The sequence below is a fragment of the Pelobates fuscus genome, chromosome 1 (genome assembly GCF_036172605.1).
Source record: "Pelobates fuscus isolate aPelFus1 chromosome 1, aPelFus1.pri, whole genome shotgun sequence".
Lineage (NCBI taxonomy): Eukaryota > Metazoa > Chordata > Amphibia > Anura > Pelobatidae > Pelobates > Pelobates fuscus.
In genome coordinates this window covers 159,640,389-159,662,581 of record NC_086317.1, presented here as the reverse complement: position 1 = coordinate 159,662,581, position 22,193 = coordinate 159,640,389, and the positions used below count along the sequence as shown (strand labels likewise).

General features: G+C 45.3%; 1 protein-coding gene across 1 annotated transcript in view; it reads right to left on the bottom strand.

Moving 5' to 3' along the window:
- Positions 1–22,193, bottom strand: part of NUCKS1 (nuclear casein kinase and cyclin dependent kinase substrate 1) — a 216,952-nt gene that overhangs the window by 101,934 nt on the left and 92,825 nt on the right. The window contains exons 11-12 of the mRNA XM_063451308.1: positions 14,143–14,248; positions 12,345–12,400 (exon numbers count right to left, since the gene is read on the bottom strand). Coding sequence (XP_063307378.1) covers positions 12,345–12,400; positions 14,143–14,248 — 162 coding nt within the window. The remainder of the gene's footprint in view (positions 1–12,344; positions 12,401–14,142; positions 14,249–22,193) is intronic.

The following is a 22,193-nucleotide window of genomic DNA, read 5'->3' as shown; positions in this document are numbered from 1 at the left end:
GAAATCTTTGAGTAAGCACATAATGAAGATGCATACAGATCAATTCACATTGTTAAAAAGCAAAACTAAAGATTATGCAGAAACTGGTTTCATGCAGGTATACTCCAACCCTTTACATAAACAATTACAGATCTTTGATTGCTGCAATCAGAAGAAGTCAGAAAGACAGATTCATGCGTTTTTTTATTTAATGAGGACATTTGCTAGGCCAACATGTTTATATTTCATATCTTATCAAAACCAACACATGCCTCTGTTAATGAAAATATCCTCAAATCAACAAAGCAAACAAAGACTATGATTTGCAATACAGCTAAATGTGATGAAAAGTAACCTGGTCTCCAATAGCTTACGTTTATACTTAGAAGAGCAGCAATATCAAAAAGTAACTTGCAGTTTGTGTTCATTTTTTTTTCCATACCCTATAAACATTGTGAAGTCCTTACAGGGACACTATAGGCACCCAGACCACCTCAATGAGTTAAAGTGGTCTGGGTGCAATGTCCCTGCCCCCCTTAGTCCTGTTTACACTGCAGTACTAAAAACAACCTACAAGAGTTTAGTTCTAGCTAGAAAAGCTACAATTTCTGGGGAAATTGTGTGAAGTGTTCTTGCCTCCACCAGTAGTCTACAACTGGAGTGGGCGGAGTAACTGTTATTATTTATTTATATAGCACATTTAATTGCAACGTTGTTGCCCAAAGTGCTTCACAGTTACATTAAAACATACAGTTATAAAAACATTAGCAGGTGCAAAAGGCCCTGTCTATGACATCACTTGCTGCTGGAGCCTGGCACAGGTCAGAGTATTTTTGCGGTTGCCATCTTCAAACGATCGTATTTTAAAAACTATAAATCCTACAGCGAAGAGCTTTATATTGTGAGAATCACAAGACCCAGACCTACATTCTGATGAAGGCACAGTCGCAGTTTAGAAATTGCCCTTCAAATGTGAGCTTTGCAGAGCATTTTTAGTGGCAGCAGGGATAGCTGAACGTTTTGATATAAAATTTGTGTAGGTGGGCCTGAAAATGAGGGAGTGGTGGCAGTTTAGAAATCAGGTCCTGATTTTTCAGCTTTTGCCAGCTCCCACTCTAGCTTTGCCATTCATTCCTATGGGACAAATTTTGCCACAAGAACGACGATATTCTGAGAACCATTCGGCGAAACACAAAGTAATAGTAATCCGATCGGGAACAAACTGCACGTTTTGGTATATTTTTGTCTATGTAGTGTAAAAACTGTGGGAGGAGTTAGGGTGGCAAATTTGGCTATAATAATAATAATAACTAGAAAAGCTGCAATTTCTGGGGAAATTGTGTGAAGTGTTCTTGCCTCCATCAGTAGTCTACAACTCGAGTGGGCGGAGTAATTTTAACAATGAAGGCACATTTCTTTTGTGCTTTTTTAAATACTTTATTTTTGTGTGAAAGTCTTGTTACATTAACAGCATACAATGGTTGGTGTACATTAGGTATAAGACATATTCAATTACAGTATTCCAGACGTAACGTCGGTAGTTCTTTGTCTGCTCTTAGTAACAAGGATATTTCACATTTTATATTATACACAAAACTTGGATATCAAACCATCGGTGTTCCTGGAACGATAAACTTTCTACGCTATTGTGATCCTTTTAACCAAATTAAATCCTGAATTTCGGTTGTGGGTTGTGTCACCTTTCCCTCTTGGTGCTATCCTGGTCCAGCCAGGTTGTATGATGCCTGTGTTGCTTAGGGATTTGGCACTGAACCCTTTTCCGAGTTTTGAAAGAGAAGGAGTTAAGTAGTGAAAGAGAAGAAAAGAGAGAATAGAAAGGGGGAGGAAGAGTAATATAGGAATAGTGGTGAGGAAGGGGAGGAGTGGTCAGGTCGGTGGGGGCCGGGGGTGTCCGATGCCTCGCCTTTTATGCTCATCTATTGAAGGTGTCTCTTTTAAGTGCATGTCACGCCCAAAGGGTCGTAAAATGATGGGTCAAATGTTACGTCATTCGCGGAAAAGTTCGCTACTTGTCCATGGTTCCCAGATCTTTTCGAATCTAGACATGGAGCCGCGCACCTTGGCTGTCAAATTGTCCATTAGATATACTTCTTTCAAGTTGGAGATCACCTTCCGTATGGAAGGTAATTTTACCTGTAGCCATGACTGTGCTAGTGTTCTTCGCGCTGCCAATGTTACTTTATGTACTAGTTTTTGTTCCCTGTTAGTCCAGTCGTCTAGGGATCTATTTAGTAAGTATGTCCATGGGTTCAGCTCGGGTGCCCTGTGGAAGATCTGTCTAAGCAAGTCGTAGATTTTCGACCAGTAAGTTTGTACCTGAGGGCATTCCCACCACATGGCCACATCCCCGCCAGCAGTCGTCGGATGGTGTTTGGTGCATGTGAAATAATTTTACCGGGGTGGTGTACCACCGAAACATGGTTTTAAAGGATTGTTCCTGGAGGGATACACATATGGATACTGCATTGTTCGCTTCCCATATTTCTCTCCATTTTGTTCCCTCCAGGACTTCTCCCAACTCTCTCTCCCATGTCCCAGTATACGTGAGTGTTCCCCATTCTGCTGTTTCTGAGCATATGTGTGCGTACATTGTCGTGATAAGTCCTGATGGTGTGGATTCGTTTAAACACATTTTTTCATAGAATGTCAATGGGGTTTTCCCTGCTTGTTGTACGAGTGGGCGTTGTGCGAAGTCTTTGAGTTGTATGTACCGAAAAAAATCCCTGGGAGTGAGATGTGTCCCCTGTTTCAATCGTTCGAATGTGACTGTGCCTGTGCTTTCATACAGGTGGCAAGCCCTCTGTAAGCCTGCTTTTTCTAGGTTTGCGAATTCCCTGGCCTCTATTCCCGGAGGGAAGGCCCTGTTTCTTAATAGTGGTAGTAGAGGGGATGGGGAGCTTGCCAATTTATATTTGGATGCCGATGCGTCCCAAATTCTCAGGGAGTTTAATATTGCTGGGCATGTGGTTCTGAGGATTGGTCTATCTTCCCTGGGCACCCACATGTGGTATTGTGGTAGATCAGGGACAGTGAGGTGGGACTCCAGGTCCACCCATCTCCTTACCTCTAGCGGTGCGTGCCACATGGCCACCTGTGCTAGTTGCGCCGCTAGGTAGTAGAAATAAAAGTGTGGGAGCCCTAAACCTCCTCTCTGTCTTTGTCTGTATAATATGTTTCGGGAGATTCTGTGGCGCCGATTTTGCCATATGAAGTTCCCGACTGCCTTTTGCAATGGGGCTAAGTCAGATTTTAACAGCTTGATGGGTAGCGCTTGAAACAGAAAAAGGATGCAGGGTAGCACATTCATCTTAACAGTGTGAATACGCCCGATCCAGGAGACAGGCTTATCCTGCCATTTATCCAGGTCTCGCATTAGTGTTCGCATGAGTGGTGTATAGTTTAAGTGATATAGTTTGGTTGGGTCATTTGGAAGTTGTATCCCTAGGTATTTTATGTAATCCCTAGCTATGGGTATGTTATGAGTTGTCTGTAAATCCACCGTGTCCTCCGCGGACAGGCCCAGGAGTAGGGCACTAGATTTTTCCAGGTTGGCTCTGTAGCCTGAGAATGTTCCAAATCGAGACAGGACTTCTTGTAGTGCAGCCATCGACTCCTTCGGATTTGTAACTGTCAGTAGGACATCGTCTGAATAGGCAGAAACTAAAAACTCCTGTCCTCCCACCGTTATGCCGCTTATATTCGGGTGCTTGCGCAGTGTCTGGAGCAGTGGTTCCAGGGACAGCACGAACAATAACGGGGAGAGGGGGTATCCCTGTCGGGTGCCATTACCCAGTTGGAAGGGGATGGACCTCGCTCCGGTGATTTTAACCTGGGCAGATACTTAATGGTACATGGCTTTGATCGTGGCTATATACTTTCCCGGGAATCCCAGAAATTCTAGTAGTTGGAACAGATAGGGCCATTCGACTCTGTCGAAGGCCTTCTCTGCGTCTATTGCGACTATTGCCGTGGGGATCGCTGTGGTCCGCTGTCTCCAAATGAGATCTATATTCCTCCTGGTAATTTCGAAGAGTTGTCGATCTGGTATAAAGCCCACCTGGTCCGGGGGTATCAATGTTTTCAAATGAGGGTTGAGGCGATCTGCTAGGACTTTCGCTAGAATCTTTATGTCATGATTAATTAGCGAGATGGGTCTGTAGTTGTCAGGGAGTAAGGGGTCTCTACCTGGTTTCTGGAGGAGTATAATGTTTGCCAGGGACATTCCACTCTCCGGGGTGCCGCCATTTATGAAGTCGTTAAAAAGTCGCTCCAAGTGAGGTGTAAGGTCTTCTCTATAAGTTTTATAATAGGCCCCGTCGAACCCGTCCGGACCTGGAGCTTTATTACCCTTAAGCTGTGCGATTGCCCTGTCTATTTCGTCTCCGGTGATGGCGTCATCCATGAGTGTTGTCGCTTCTGTCGGGAGTTTTGATAGGTCAAGCTGGTTTAAGAAGGTGCTGACATCATTGCTTGCCACTGCCTGTGCGGTGGGATCTCTTGGAGAATGGTTGTAGAGCGATTTGTAGTAATCCGTAAACACTTGTGCAACTTCTGATGGGGTGTTTTTGATGGTTCCATCTCTGTGTTTGATCGCAGTGATGTGTGTCCTATTTTGTCGTGGGCGTAGGGTCCTAGCTAATAGAGTGTCCATCTTGTTAGATTTCTCATAGAACATCCTTCTAGACCAGGTGATGGCTTTAGCAGCGTCGTCTAGGAGCAGTTCTGTGATAGAATGTCTGGTGCCTCCCAAGCGTTCCAGTATTTGCGGGGTTGGTGCAGTCTTATGTTGTTGCTCTTGTTTTCTCAGCAAGTCTAGCAGTTGAGCTAATCTCTGCGCCTTCAGTTTTTTCTTTCAAGTGGGCAGTTTTATGCACGTGCCTCTGATCACTGCCTTGTGTGCTGCCCAGATGGTGCTCGGGGACATGTCTGCAGTATCGTTCGTATCGAAATATTCTTGTATGTCTTTTTGTATCTCCTCACGTGAGTCCTGGTCTCTCAGTAAGTGAGGACTGAGTCTCCAATTCCATGATGTCGCTGTACACATGTTCCCCAGGGTAAGGGAAATATCTGCGTGGTCCGACCACGCTATGAAGCCTATCCCCGAGTCCAGGACCCTTGCCATGCATACGTTATTCACTAGGAAGTGGTCAATCCTGGAGTAGGTCCCATGTGGGGCTGAGAAAAAGGTGTAATCCTTCGTGCTGGGTTGTTGTGCCCGCCAGGCGTCAATCAGACCGATTTCCTGCATGAATCCGTGTAGTAGTTTATCCTGGCTCCCCCTGCCCTGTGACCTCAATTGGCCTGGCCTGGAGCTCCTGTCCGCGGCCGGACACGGTACGGCGTTCATGTCTCCCCCCACAATGAGCATACCGTGTGGGAGTGCTTTGAGTTTAGTGGATAGGGTGTCCCAAAAGTAGTGGTTCGCAACAGTCAGTCATGGTTTAGGTGTATAGGAGAGCCAGAACTTAGCCATGGGGGGCCACACAAATCTGAAAATCAGCACATACAATGCAATTGACATAGTGTTAGTGTCGCAAGTATGGGTAAGTGTCCCACATGCTGCAGTAGTTCTTATATCCATCCCCATGCAGGTGATCCTGGTTTCCCCAAAGGGGTATAGAGCGCTAGTATGCGGCCAAGTCGGATCTGCGCTATCCCAGCCCCGTTGCCCCCCTTGACTGTACTGCACCTCCCAACCCTCCTGTGGCCTAAGTGCTATATTTTTACATTTGTCCCTGGCTCAACGATATGTCCTGAGGCGGAACCTCCAGAACCCTTCTCCAGCATTTGTTTCCCTTAGTCCCCCTCCCCAATGTCCATGACGCTCATAATTCCCCGGTGAGTCCGTATGTCCCACATCCATGTGTAAGTCTCCCCAGTCAATCTAGGTTGATTGATACCCGTTTGCCCCCAGTACCTTACTCTCCAGAAGTTTGCCATTCGCTAGGGAGAGGTGGCAGTTCACCCGTGCCATTCAGCATGGAAGGTATCTGTGCCGGAGCCTGGAGCCCAAGAGCTGCAAATAGGGCTGTCGCATCGTCGCCAGCTTGGAGGACGTAGGTCTTGCCTTGTTTGAATGCTAGAAGTTTAAAGGGGTATCCCCAGGCGTACTTCACGTTGGCTGCTCTCAGGGTTTCTGTGATGGGCTTCCATTCTCGCCTCCGTTGTAGAGTAGCTGGAGCGAGATCGTGGTAGAGCGTGATGTCAGAGCCTTGGTAGTGGATTGGGCCTTCTCTGCCTCTCCTGATCAGTGCCTCCTTCGTCTGGAAGTGCAGGAACCGCATTATGATGTCTCTCGGGGTGTTAGTGTCTAATCTCCTGGTGCGCAGCGCCCTGTGGGCTCTTTCAATATGCCATAGGTGGTCTGGGAGCTCAGGAAGTAGAGGTTTAAGTATAGCCATCACCACATCTATTACTGGGCCTTCCCCCGAGTTCTCTGGGAGGCCCCTCAGGCGAAGGTTGTTACGGCGTGACCTGTTCGCCATGTCTTCTATGGCCAGCTCTGCTGCCGCCATTCTGGCGGTTAAGTGATTCACTTGGTTGATTGCCGTGTTATGTGCTGCTGTGGTAATCTCCAACCGATGTTCTAAGTGCGCGGTGCGTTCACCAATGGCGTGCATTTCACTCCGCAGTACCTGTGTGGAGCATTCAATTTCCCCCGCCAGGTACTCCATCACCTCCGCCAGGGTCGCCAAGATAGTTGCTGTTTCCATGGAGCCCTGAGCGCCCCCGGGCTCTGCGGCCGATTTCACTGGGGATCTGGGCGATCCGGTGGCTTCTCGGCCTGTGCCGCCGCCATCTTGTGTACACGCGGGTCCACCTCGCGGCGTCGTAAAGAACTCAGCCACTGATGTTCCCGCGTCCGGTCCCTTTTTCTGAGGTTTCTTGGATTGACGCTTGTCCATTGTCGTCGGGTAAGCTCGGATGTCGTTGGTTATTTTAGCTATTGTTGGCTTTCTGCGGTGTGGACGGAGCGGAGCTCTAGGCAAACACGTCCAGCTCGCTCAGTGTCCAGGCCACGCCCCCCAGACCTACATTTTGATGCATAGTATGTCTCTGCAATATTAACAATGAAGGTACAGTCGCAGTTTAGAAATTGCCCTTCAAATGTGAGCTTTGCAGAGTGGGGTTTCAATGAATGTCAATGGACGGCGTGAGTTGCAAACAAATGGTCATATTGTGAAAACTATAGGGAGTATGGCTTAGCCGTGGACATTTTTAGTGGCAGCAGGGATAGCGGAACGTTTTGATATAAGATTTGTGTAGGTGGGCCTGAAAATGAGGGAGTGGTGGCAGTTTAGAAATCATGTCCTGATTTTTCAGCTTTTGCCAGCTTCCACTCTAGCTTTGCCATTCATTCCTATGGGACCAATTTCGGCACAAGAACGCCGATATTCCGTGAACCATTCGGTGAAACCTTCCACAAAGTAATAGCACACCAATCGGGAACAATCCGCACGTTTCGGTATATTTCTGTCTATGTAGTGTAAAAACTGTGGGAGGAGTTAGGGTGGTAAATTTGGCTATAATAAGAATAATAAGAACTAGAAAAGCTACAATTTCTGGGGAAATTGTGTGAAGTGTTCTTGCCTCCACCAGTAGTCTACAACTGGAGTGGGCGGAGTAACTGTTATTATTTATTTATATAGCACATTTAATTGCAACGTTGTTGCCCAAAGTGCTTCACAGTTACATTGAAACATACAGTTATAAAAACATTAGCAGGTGCAAAAGGCCCTGTCTATGACATCACTTGCTGCTGCAGCCTGGCACAGGTCAGAGTATTTTTGCGGTTGCCATCTTCAAACGGTCGTATTTTAAAAACTATACATTCTACAGCGAAGAGCTCTATATTGTGAGAATCACAAGACCCAGACCTACATTTTGATGCATAGTATGTTTCTGAAGTATTACAAATGAAGGCACGGTTGCAGTTTAGAAATTGCCCTTCAAATGTGAGCTTTGCAAAGTGGAGTTTCAATGAATGTCAATGGGTGGCGCGAGTTGCAAACAAATGGTCATATTGTAAAAACTATCAAGACTATGGCTTAGCTGTGGACATTGTTAGTGGCAGCAGGGATAGCTGAACGTTTTGATATAAGATTTGTGTAGGTGGGCCTGAAAATGAGGGAGTGGTGGCAGTTTAGAAATCATGTCCTGATTTTTCAACGTTTGCCAGCTCCCACTCTAGCTTTGCCATTCATTCCTATGGGACAAATTTCGCCACAAGAACGACGATATTCCGAGAACCATTTGGCGAAACATTCCACAAAGTAATAGCAATCCGATCGGGAACAATCTGCACGTTTTGGTAGATTTTTGTCTATGTAGTGTAAAAACTGTGGGAGGAGTTAGGGTGGCAAATTTGGCTATAATAAGAATAAGAATAGCAAAAGATTTTATCACATACCTGGGAGTCCGACTTACGGCGGACCCTTCTCAACTGTTCCAACAAAACTACGTTCCCATGCTGCGAACTCTGATAGACGATATGGAGAGATGGGTGGATAAGCCGATCTCTTGGATTGGCAGATTACACTCAGTAAAGATGAACGTTCTCCCCCGAATCTTGTTCCTGTTTCAGGCACTCCCGGTCCGACTGACTAAAGCGGACTTGGGAGCGCTTCAGAAGGCTGTGGGTAAATTCCTCTGGCAGAATAGGAACCATAGAATCTCGCGTAATGTTCTATATAGGGCGAAAACGAGGGGAGGTTTGGGGCTGCCTAACTTTTATTTTTATTACCTGGCGGCACAACTGACCCAGATAGCTATGTGGCACTCCCCTGTGGGGGAGAGGCGATGGGTCGATTTGGAATCTACTCTTCTGGGTTCTGATCTGCCGCAGTTCTACATGTGGGTCCCTCGGGACCATAGACCACAGGCTCGTATTGCGTGCCCGGCTATCAATAACTATAAAATTGTGGGATGCAGCAGCTTCAAAGTATGGCTTGTCCCCCCTAGTATCCCCTTTGGCTCCTTATTTGAGGAATACGGCTTCCCCCCCCCCCCCCCCCCCCGGAATGGAGGCACGGGATTTTAAAGGTTTAGAGAGTACTGGGGTACAGCGGTTTTACCAATTTTTTGAAGGCGGTTCGTTCGTAACATTCGAGGAATTGAAGTCCCGAACCCCTTTGCGTCCGTCTGACTTTTTTCGATACCTCCAACTGAGGGATTTTGCTTAGACCCCGGAGGTTAAAACGGCTGCATTGACCCCGCTCACGTTTTTTGAGAGGTTGTGCTTGAAAGAACAATTCCCGAAAGGTCTGATTACAATTTTATACGTGCATAGCAGCACGACTACGACGGAGTGGGGGGATCTTACTTATACTGCCCAATGGGAGGCGGACCTGAACGAGGAGCTGGAGGGGGTCGAGTGGCGGGAGATTTGGGAGGCCGCGGCGACCTCGTCGATGTGTGTCTCCATGCAGGAGCAGGCTTATAAGACTATGTTTAGATGGTACACCACTCCGGTAAAGCTCTGCAGGATGCATAGGGTGCCCTCTGATCTGTGTTGGAGAGGTTGCGGACAGAGGGGGACTTACCTTCACATGTGGTGGGATTGTCCAGAGGCACAAAAATTTTGGAAACTAATAGCGGACCTGCTAAGGGATATATTTGATAGAGAGGTCCGATTGGACCCCTGGGTCTTCCTTCTGGCCAGGTCCATGGATGACTGGACTAGGTCTGAACAGAAATTAATACTTAAGGTGAACCTAGCTGCTCGGAGAGCTTTAGCACAGGTCTGGCTGCAGAGGGAGATCCCTTCGATGGACCTGGTTCTCCAGAAGATTAGAGATAACTTCCTGATGGACAAACTGACAGCGCAGGTTAGGGGTACACTCTCTAAATTTGAAAAGGTCTGGGGCCCGTGGATGGAGAGTGGAGTTGGCGTCTAGGGATGGGGGGGGGGGGGGGGGTTTCCCCCGGCTCCCTGTATCCTCTGCCGGCCGATTTGCTCCAGCTCTTGATTAGCCCATCCTGCGGTCTGGCGTGGAGACGAGCGGAACAGGCGGACTACCCCTGCGCGATAGCCTGCCGTATCACGGTCGTATTGTCACTTATCGTTAAGTTACCATTGTAGGACTGTGCCGAGTGGCCCTGTCAAGGTCGTGGCGATTGGTTCCCTGTCTTACCCTTCCTGTTCTTCTTTTTTCCCCTTACTACCCTCCCGTTTGTTCCTCCTCCCTCTCTTTCTTTTCTCTTTTCTTCCTAGGAGTTATGTGTACTTCTATGTTTCTTCACATAACTTTCCACCCGAATCTGACTGGTGCTGGCGTCTAAATATCACCGAGTAGGTGGGCACAGCTTCGCATGTGTAGAGTCGCGGGCTGTGCTGGTGTGGCGCTCTGGGCTCTATGCTGAGGGTTATACGAGAGATTTAGGCTCTCTCAAGCATCATACTCCCGCCTGTACTTTATATGGGTCGCTACATGTAGACGCTGCATGAGAGGATACCTGATTTGTTGGCTAGTCAGATCTCGGCTATTTTTGTTTTTATCTCATTTCTTTTAGTTAAAAACCTGGCGGGGCACTAACAAAGCACGGAACGTGACAGTTTGTACACGATAGACATATGCGTTTGGAGTATGACTACGCTTACTTTGTACATTTACCTCACTTGTACAATATTGGATGTATTTTATGCTACTTGTTTGTATTCTTTCTGGTGTACTGCCTTGAAATAAATAAAGAATTAAAAAAAACAAAAAACATTAGCAGGTGTACAAAAGGCCCTGTCTATGACATCACTTGCTGCTCCAGCCTGGCACAGGTCAGAGTATTTTGGCGGTTGCCATCTTCAAACGGCCGTATTTTAAAAACTATAAATCCTACAGCGAAGAGCTTTATATTGTGAGAATCACAAGACCCAGACCTACATTTTGATGCATAATAGGTCTCTGAAATATTAACAATGAAGGCACAGTCGCAGTTTAGAAATTGCCCTTCAAATTTGAGCTGGCTAGAGTGGAGTTTCAATGAATGTCAATGGACGGCGTGAGTTGCAAACAAATGGTCATATTGCAAAAACTATCAGGACTATGGCTTAGCTGTGGACAATTCTAGTGGCAGCAGGGATAGCTGAACGTTTTGATATGAGATTTATGTAGGTGGGCTTGAAAATGAGGGAGTGGTGGCAGTTTAGAAATCAGGTCCTGATTTTTCAGCTTTTGCCAGCTCCCACTCTAGCTTTGAACATTTTGCCATTCATTCCTATGGGACCAATTTTGCCTCGAGAACGACGATATTCCGTGAACCATTCGGCGAAACGTTCCACAAAGTAATAGCACACCAATCGGAAACAATCCGCACGTTTTGGTATATTTTTGTCTATGTAGTGTAAAATTGGCTATAATAATAATAATAATATATATGTGAGATAACATTAAGTGGTCTTGATATGCAAGAACACTTAATAATATATATGTGAGATCACATTAAGTGGTCTTGCTATGCAAGAACACTTAATTATCTAAACCTGTCCTTTACAGCAGCTGCCATCTTCTTCCACAGTGTCCTCTTCAGCTCCTGGTGCTTTATTTCACAGGACCAATCAGTGCTGTACTCTCACGCATGCATCAGAGTACAACACTGATGTATATGGAGGATTCTCCATATTAAAGCCTTTTCTGTCTCAGTGGTCACCAAAAGGACTTTAATAGAGGTAATGAAATGTTAAATGCTTGTTAGTAGCAGCCCATATTTCTTGCATTTTCAACAAAAAAATTTTTTTTTTCACAATTACAGCAAGATGGTTTTCCTAGTCATAACTTACTATTCCTCAGTATTGTCTAGGTGTCTGGAATATTTATGTATTAACTTAAAGGGACATTATAGTTATCAGAACAACTACTACGACTCTGCTCACCCCCAATGTTTATCTTAGAAAAGGATTAGATGAGAAAACAAAAGGCCTTTGGGATATCACTGGAGGCAGAGTGGGTCTCAGTGCTGAAAAAGTTTCCATTTATTACATTACTTTTTTTTTTTTTTTATATTACATTTAGGAGAACCCGGAATCTAAATTGCCAGTATAACACTACCTTTAAGGTTAAGTCAATTATGCATTAAACTCACAGCACTAAGTATACTTGTGCACACATTTTCACAAAGCTTGTCGGTTTAAAGGGAATATTTGTTCTAGTTATACATTTGTCTCATCAGTGACAAAGATGCTTGCTAGATTTCAATAACAGTAGCAATGTTAAGTCTTCTATAGAAAAAAAAAAATAGGCATTTGATGTTCTTACAACCATTACATGGAACTTAAGCTAATACAGACTAGGACATGTGTCCATAAAAAAAAAAAAAAAAAAAAAGTGTACAAGACTAGAATGAAAGCTTACCTGCAGAGTTGTCCTCTTCTTTTTTGGTTTTCTTTGTATCTTTTTCAGACTCCTCACTGAAAATAAAATTGAAGTCCATTTTAAAGTAAAAGAAAACTGGGCTGCTATACAATTTAACAAGAATTAAATGGGAAGTAAAGTTATTTTTACTCAAGATGAAACTATCTACAATTTATTCCACCTAATATTTGTAACTTGTATAAAGCATTTTTATAATCAAATACTGCTGAAGAAAACCATTTAAATGCAATGGTGCTGGTATGCAGACAATTATATCCAGACTGCACCATAGAGTGTATTGTATGTGAATAGGATTAAAAAAAATAAAGTGGTCAAAAAGGAACACGCCACACACTTTAAGTATGTTAGCTTGTTTGCAGCAGATAGTAACTGCCTTACACTAGTCTCACATCTCCAGGCTGTCAATATGGCAGCCAGGAGGGTTTTCTGCCTTACTCGCTTTGCACTATAGTTCCCAGTGAAAGTATTAGCGGAGTACATGTCCACAATGCTTCTCTGTGTCAGGGCTTAGAATTTCGAGTTCTAAGTTACTACACAGGCAATAAAAAAACAAAAACAGTTGTTTGCCATGGCAAGCCACACCATACCCTCCATGGGTGAAATATTACAATAATAAAATACAAGATGTATGTAGTTTAAAAGCCCTGTAGTGTAGTGAAGCACTAATGGGTAAGCCCTACAAGTTTCATCTCAATTCTGAGACTCCTGCAAGTGTTTTTTTGGCGCTAAATAAAGACGGATGAATATTATTTACAGATGGGGGACTATATTCGGATTGGCTGACGGCGGTCCAGAATAGGATTGTTCGGGGTTCAAATATGGCAGGTCTGTATTTTTAGCGATCATTCCCCTGAGGAAGAATTGAGATAACACGCACAGGGCTTACCCATTAGTGCTGCACTTTGTTTTAATTATTATTTGTTTAAATGTACCTCCCGCATATATCTGGTGAAGGAACACAGACGGCTGTATCCGGCTCCCAGAACTTCTGATGTTATTGATGGGCTTTTTAACCACGTACATGTACGTGTACCTCAATAAAGCAGTGTATTTTAAAAATGAAAAGTGCTGCACCTTGGTGACATCAAAATTGCAGATTTTTAGCAAATCCAATGTTTTCCCATGGAGAAAGCATTGGATTGGCTAAAAATCGGCAAGGGGCGAGCCAAACGCCGTTTTGGACAATCAGCACCTACTCATAGAGAGGCATTGAATCAATGCATCTGAGGAAAATTCAGGGTCCCCATGCAGAGTGTGGGGATGCTGAATGACAGGGCTGCTTACTGTGCATCTCTAAGCCAGGAAGCCCCTCCAGTGGCCATCTGAGGAATGGCCACTTGGAGGTGTCCCTATGGGCAATGTAAACACTGCCTTTGCTCTGAAAATGCAGTGCTTACATGAACATGCCTGAAGGGAGCCATTATACTCACCCTAACAACTACATTAAGCTGTAGTTGTTCTGGTGACTATAACTTTAACCTTGAAGCATTAGAACTTTTTGGTGTTTTAACGATATTACACCTTCTTTGCCGTTGTATAATCTTTTGTAGATATTTTGATGTATGGTTTCAACACTGTAGGGTCAGGAATACATGTTTGAGTTCATCTAATTAAAGTAATCACAGCAACTCCACATATATTTAAGCACTTTCTGTAAGAAAACATAGATTTGTATAAAGCATTATTGGTGTAATTCCTATACGTTTGTGAATATATGAAGATCCAGAATGTTATCAGATACAATTTAACTCAATTTCAAAACGTGTTACTTTCTAACCTCTCTTCCTGTGAATTTTTTACAGGCCTTTTCTTTTCTTTAACCTCTCTGGGTGATGCACGAGATTTCTTTGTAGGTGGTGCTGCAGCTCTTCCATAGTCTTCATCTGAAGAAATAATATATACATATAAAACTCATCCCAAGGCAAACACGCCTGAATACTGCCATTACAAAACTTTAGTTGTATATATATGCATCTTAGATTATAACACCTTAAACTAATTTTGGGAATTATTAAAAATGTCAGTTTTTACAACAGGCAAAGAAGTTTTGCCGACTTGTTCCCTGGTGGCAAGCGCTAGTAAATTGCAGAAGCCTTGCTGCCAAGGTGTTACTTCCTTGGAAAATTAGTGACAATTACACAAGTCATGCAGTCATACAACAAGATGATGCTTATCTTAACCAAGAATGAGATCTGTAAGGCACGTAAGAATCAAAGTGCCCTTTTTCCTTGAATATATTTATAAATCTTGCAAGTGTTTGCACAAAAATAGTTGGCCTGTCTGAAACATTCGAAGTAAAAGGTATTTTACCTTACAAGTAGAAATATAAATACATACCAGAAAAGGTAAAAAAAAATTATTGAAAAAAATAAGCTTATATAAAATAAATCTAAAGTTTGGAGGGATGGGGTGACAGGTGGTATAGTGATGGAGGGAGGGGTGACACAGTAAGGGAGGGGGTGGCAAAGTGACTGAGAGGGGGTGACACAGTCAGGGAGTTGGTGACAGGTGACATAGTGACTGAGGGGGTGACAGTGGGTGGCAGAGTGACTGAGGGGGTAACACAGTAAGGGGGGGGTAGCAGAGTGACAGAGGGAGGGGGTGACACAGTAAGAGAGGGGGTGGCAGAGTGATTGAGGGATAATAAACAGGTGGTAGAGGGACTGGGGGTGACACAGTAAGGGAGGGGGTGACAGGAAGCACAGTGACTGAGGGAGGGGGTGACACAGTGAGGGGGTAGGTGACAGGTGGCAGAGTGACTAAGTGGCTGACAAAGTGGGTGACAGAGTGACTGAGTGACGGACGTGGTGACACAGGTGAAAGAGTGGGTGACAGGTGGCAGAGTGATAGAGGGAGGTGGTGACAAGTGGCAGAGTGACTGAAGGAGGGGTTGACATAGTGAGGGAGGGGGTGACAGAGTGACGGAGGAAGGGAATGGCAGAGTGACTGAGGGAGGGGGTGATACAGTGAGGAAGTGGGTGACAGGTGGCAGAGTGACTGAGGGAGGGAGGGGGTAACACAGGTTACAGGTGGCCAAGTGACTGAGGGAGGGAGTGGCAGAGTGACTGAGGGAGGGGGTGATACAGTGAGGGAGGGGTGACAGGTGGTAAAGTGACTGAGGGAGGGAGGGGGTGACACAGTAAGGGAGGGGATGGCAGAGTGACTGAGGGAGGGGGTGACAGTGAGGGAGGGGATTGTAATTTTAAAAATACCTTTATTTTTTTTCCCTGGTGGTCCAGTGTCTTTGTTTCCTGGTGGTGCGGTGGGCTGTCTCTCCAATCTGCCCTGAAAGGCAGAGAGCCACCACAGATTGCAGCTCCGCCGGGTGTGAGCTGCAGACTGTGCAGTGTCTCACGATATCCATAAGTCAGAGCGTTGCCGTGGTAACCCGTTGCAACACTCTGATTGGCCAGAGATTCGAGACACTGCAGTCTGCAGCTCACACCCGGCGGAGCTGCAGACTGTGCTGGCTCTCTGCCTCTCAGGGCAGACTGGAGGGGCCTCGCACCTTGCGGCATACCGGGCAAGCCGCCGAGCCCCCTCATGGTGTTGGATCCTCGGGGAGGGACCGAGGACCTGACATAGTCTGCCTGCCCCATTGTGTGTTAGCGAGGCCATAGGCGGCAGCCTAACTCACCTAATTGGAGAGCTGCAGCCTGGAGCCGTGGCTCAACCGCGTGCTAAGGACGGGCCGACCCAGTATGTGGCAAAATCATCATCTTAACCGTGTTTACACGGCCCAGCCACGACATCTCTAAATTTTCACATTTTTGCAGTTGTTGTTTTGATTTAGTTAGTAAGTGTAGCTGAATACCCAAGTATTTAATGTACTTTTTTCTCAAGTCAAAGTAATTTCAGGAGCATTTCTACTAGGCTGTCTGAATGGCCTTAGTTTAATAGAATTGACCATTAAAAAGCCAATCCCCCAGATTCTAAAGAGATGGATTCGGATGAAGAGCAGGGCCTTGGATTAGAAGATCTTGTCTGGGAGGTAATCTCCATAGTTGGAAGATGGCCGTCTTGCACAGTAGTGGATACCAAGGCCTTTTTGGTCAAATTGGGATTATAGTACTTACCTTCCTTTTACCTGCTCCTATTTCTTTTTAACAAACGAGGTATTAGAGGTGGGGATCACATACCCAGATTGAATCCCCAAGTCTGGGACATGGCTACCTGGCCTGCAGATAAAGGGTCTGGAGTCAGAGAATAAAATATTGTGGTCTTATAGAATATCTCCAGGTGTAGACTCAATTATCCTTGTTGAATGTTTGTCCTATTAGATAATCTGCCAAAAGATTTTAGAATCCTGGGAGATAAATGGCTTTCAGACACGATAGATGTCTCTTGACAAACTTCAGTTCATTCATAGATTCAGTTCTTTTGAGGGTTTTTTTGCTCTTTATACTGCCTTGATGATAGACATAAGCTGCTACAGTTCTTTGTCTGAATGAATCAATAACCAATAATTTTTCAATGGGGTAGAAAATCCTTCAAGAATTTTGAGATGGCTCTTAGGTTTGAATAAAGCTTTATTTTCTGTAGGGACAAGTCCTCTGAATGTAAGTGAAACCTAGATGTGCTCCCCAACCTTGAAAACTGGCGTCTGTGGTGATCACTAGTCATTTTGGTTCTTCAAGTGGAAAACCTTTTTGAAGATTTAGTTACAGTCTCCACCATCGTAGATGAGATTTTACTTGAGGAGGAATCGTAATTAATTGGTCCCAATTGTTCTGTTTTTTGTTAAATTGGTTGAGGAAATTCAGCTTAATGGTCCTTAAATTACACTGGGCCCATCTCACCAGACCTATTATAGACGTGAGAGATCCTAGGAGGCTCATATAGTTTCTTTCTGTGATTAATTTCTTTGTCATTATTTCCCCAATTTTTGTCTGTGTGTGGGATATTCTGTCTGTTGAAATTTGAACTGAGGAATTCATGGTGTTTATAGCTGCTCCAAAAAATATGATATGGTGAGAAGGGACCAACAACATTTTCTCTTAGTTTATGTCTCAGCCATGACCTTATAGACATTTGATAGCAATATTTGTGTGTTGATTTGCTACTGTAAGGGATGGTCTGTCACGCAGGGCCGCCACCAAAAATTTTGGGGCCCCTGACAAAGCACAAGGTCTGGGCCTCCCCCCCCCCCGCAATGAATGCAGTGTGTGTCAGTGTAATGAATACAGTGTGTGTCAGTGTAATGAATACAGTGTGTGTGTCAGTGTAATGAATGCAGTGTGTGTGTCAGTGTAATGAATGCAGTGTGTGTGTCAGTGTAATGAATGCAGTCCGGGCCCCCCAGGACCGCTGGGCCCGTGACAACTGTTATGGTTGTCACCCCCTGATGGCGGCCCTGGGTCTGTGCATAGTTAGAATTTGGGCTGGAGGCAGGGCTAGATTAACAGCCCAGTGGGCCTGGTGCTGACAATTATGATGGGCCTAATTACAGAATCTTATCGACCAAAAACACTAAAACACTCCCAAGAGTCATGTATCTGATGGAGATGGTGCTGGAGGGAAAGAAAACAGCAGCTAAAAGAAAACACATAACCTATGCTAATCTCTCTCTAATTTATGTTTTCATCTTTCAAGTAAATCCATAACCCCTAACAGCAATTTTTCAGTGAAGCAGGAAGTCAATGGGCGCAGTAAAAGGGTGTGCCACTGACGCAAATCACGCAACCTGCCAAAAGGGGCAAACATGCTTAAAAAGGGGGCATGTTTGTCCAAAGAATTGGAAGGCCAGCCTGGCATGAATGCATGCAATCATGCAGGCTGTCCAACTACGGGCTTACTATGCAGGCAGCACCCTGAGCTTGGCATAAATGTGTCTAAGGATTCGCTTGCTCAACGCTTTCTAAGGACTGTCCCCTAGAACTCACATGTCCACTTGTCTCCTTGATGTCTTACTAGCAGGCAGAAGCTCCTGGTATACAGTCTGAGACAGAGAAAAGGTGGATGTAGTGAGTGTAGAAGAAAGGGAACATGTCACAGAGTTAGAGAGACCAAAGTAAGCATTACCTTAACTAATTTTATTGTCAGACAGTCCACACAAGTTTTGTTCCTATACATCAATCTTAAGTTTCCATACTTAAGTAATAGTATGTGAAAAGTAGTTAGGGTTGCCACCTTACTTGGAAAAACATATCGGCCTTGCTAATTTGCATAATTAATTATGTTTGGGTGACCTCTCATGATGTAAATTACAAGGAGTGACATAAGAGAAAATGCTGTAAAATCACCAAAAAAACTACTTACAGTTTGATTCTGCTGTATAGATGGATTGCTCCCAGTGTCTTAAGTCTCCCATTGTCCCAGTGTCCCCATGTCTCCCAGTGTCTGTGTCCCCATGTGTTGATTAACCCAGGTCTCAGTATTCCTCAGTATTCCTATGTATCAGTGTCTCAGTGGCCCATGTCTCCCAGTGTCCCCTAGTCTCCTTGTGTCCCCTACTGTCGTGTCTCCTAGTCTCCCAGTGACCCTATGTATCACAGTGTCCCTATGTATCTCAGTGTCCCTATGTATCACAGTGTCTCAATGCCCCCATGTGTCTATGTCCCCATGTCTCCCAGGGTCCCCATGTCACTAGGAATATGAGGAGACCTGGGGACATGGGGAGACAGAGACACCGGGAGACTAGGGGAAACTGGCTGGGACACATGGGGACACTGGGAAAATAGGGGACATGGGTACATTGAGACATGGGGATACTGAGACACCAGGGCCACAGGCTGGGAGACTAGGGGACACTAGGAGACTAGGGGACACTGAGACACCAGGGACACTGGCTGGGAGAATATGTCTCTGTATCCCCAAGTGTCTGTGTCATAATGTCTCCCAATGTCCCTCACTGCCTTGAGCTGTAGGCTGTCCCTGCAGGGTGGGAGTTGCTGTCTTGACTCTCTGCAGCTGCTACCCTGCGAATCAGTGAGTAGAGATACTCTAGGCAGGGAGGAATATGCTGGAACTTCCTATCCCTGCCTCTCTCCACACACAGCAACCCCTACTGGCTAGTGCTGGTATTACATTGTAATCTCTGTTTATACTGAGAAAAATACTAGCATTTGTATTGCCAGTATGACTGATATATTGACACCGCCCAGGCAGCCTCAAATACTGGCTGTGTCAATAAAATAAAAGCCAGGTGGAAACCCTAAGAGTAGTGAGTAAAGAAACTTTTTTTTTTTTTTAATTATTTTTTCTATTTAAAATCAATGGGCCTATCCCATGGGCCTGGAGCTGCAGCTCCATAAGCCCCTATGTTAATCCGGCCCTGGCTGGAGGGAGGGCCAGATCATTAGGGCTTGCTATCCTGCCCAAAAGGCGTTAGGACAGCAAAGTACTCCCTAAGGTCAGGAAGCGGGTAATGTTCATTAAAAAAAAAAGAGGGGGGGCCCGACCATCATGGTGGAGAGACGTGTCTCACACGACCACCCACTTAATCTTGAGCCCTAAACACTTATCACAGCCTATTCACAACCAATTTGGCTAGGCATCAGCAACCAACTTACCCCTCACACCTGTGGGGATGCTGTGCGACACTCAGCAACCTGAACAGTGCTGGTTTACCCGTAGTTGAAATATGCAGCCTGGTGCGCATTGGGCGGTAGAAGCGGCTGATGATCTGGCCCGGAAGTGCCCTGAAGCAGTGAGAGGCACACACAAGCCCCATTACCCTCCCCCCCTCCGTTTGACTGGTGGGGGTGATCACGTCCCCCCCATGGGAGACGATCCCGATGATGTTGGAGTGCAGGGGAAAGCAGTGCTGGCTCAAACTCCAGCTAGTGACTTGACAAAGATGGTGGACACCGCGTGCACCAACGGTCGCAGTGAGGATCACATCGATGTCCTGAGCAGATTGGACAGAACGTTTGTGGACTTCTGGCACACGCGGGCAGTGGAGAGTGCAGAGCACATTACTCCTGACCATAGAGAAGCAGAGCCTGGATGTCAGGATGTCAGGATGTCTCCTGGACCCCTGCAGTGCTCTCCCTTGTGGTGGGACTATGCTCTGCCCATGAAGGGCATAGGGTGACCAGACTTGGTTGGACTGTCCACAGATCAGGTTTACCTACCTGCACCTGTTTTTCTAGAGCTCATTATGGGATTTATCAGACCTACTATTTCACCCAATACTAAGCAATGTACTGATAATGCTCTTGTGCCCTGCGTGTCCTCACACCACACATTTCCCTTATTAATCTACCGCTATGGGGGCCATTAACCCTCCTGCAACTAACGTTAAATTTGGAAAAATGCAGTCAGGCAGGTAACGTTCTCCTGGCATCCACCAAACCCAGACTTGCCCGTAAGACAGCCAAAAAGAGAAGTGTGATTTGTCATTCCATAACATGTTATAACTACTCCAGTGGCCATTGGCAGCATGCTTTGCACCACTTAATCCAATACTTGGCTTTGTACTTGGTGATGTAAGGCTTGCATACACCTGCTCGGCAATGGAAAACCATTCCATGAAGCTCCCGACGCACAGTTTTTGTGCTGATATTAATGCCAGTGCACGTTTGAAAGTCTTCAGCTATGGAATCAGCAGAGTGTTGGCAACTTTTACATACCATGCGCCTCAGCACTCCATGACCCTGCTCTGGACTTTAAGTGGTCTTCTGCTTTGAGGCTGAGTTGCTGCTTTTGCAATGTCACTTACAGTTGACTGTGCAATATCTACCAGGGATGACATTTAACAAACCGAGTTATTGAAAAAGTAGCATTCTACCACAGTACCATGCTTGAATTTACTGACCACTTCACAACAACCATTTTTTTCCACAATTGTTCGTAAATGCAGACTGCATGGCTAGAAGCTTGAGTTCATAAACCTTTGACAATAGGTTTGATTGAAATAACTGGATTCAATGATTAAGTGGTGTCTGGAGATAATTTTGGGTTAATCTGAGTTATACAGGAAAAAAAAAAAAAACGGGTAAGATTTGTTTGATTTCAATTACTGACCTCATTAAAATAGCAGACTTAGTTCAGTGTAATAGTTGTTATGCATTTGTTTCACATTCCACTTTTTTGGAGATTTGAATGCTGTCTAATCTGTAGACAGTTCTCTAATACAGTGGCAGAAGATTGTCGTTTTGAAGTTTGAGGTTTGTAAATTATCTGTTAAACAAACTGGAACTGTTGCAAAGACAGTGCCGCAGAGCCATACTAGGAATAGCAGATGGATTACTGTAGGATCTGGTAGACTAGAGTTGTGGATAAAAGGCATATTGCACAGTCTGATGCTCTACATAATTCAATTTCAGCACTTTCAGAGTGTAGTGGTGTTATGGAGACAGGCTCAGGCACCGAGTGTAGTGGTGTTATGGAGACAAGCTCAGGCACAGAGTGTAGTGATGTTATGGAGACATGCTCAGGTACCGAGTGTAGTGGTGTTATGGAGACAGGCTCAAGCACGGAGCGTAGTGGTGTCATGGAGACATGCTCATGTACCGAGTGTAGTGGTGTTATGGAGACATGCTCAGGTACAGAGTGTAGTGGTGTTATGGAGACAGGCACAGGCACAGAGTGTAGTGGTGTTATGGAGACAAGCTCAGGCACAGAGTGTAGTGGTGTTATGGAGACAAGCTCAGGCACAGAGTGTAGTGGTGTTATAGAGACAAGCTCAGGCACAGAGTGTAGTGGTGTTATGGAGACAGGCTCAAGCACGGAGCGTAGTGGTGTCATGGAGACATGCTCAGGTACCGAGTGTAGTGGTGTTATGGAGACATGCTCAGGAACAGAGTGTAGTGGTGTTTTGGAGACAGGTTCAGGCACCGAGTGTAGTGGTGTTATGGAGACAGGCTCAGGCACCGAGTGTAGTGG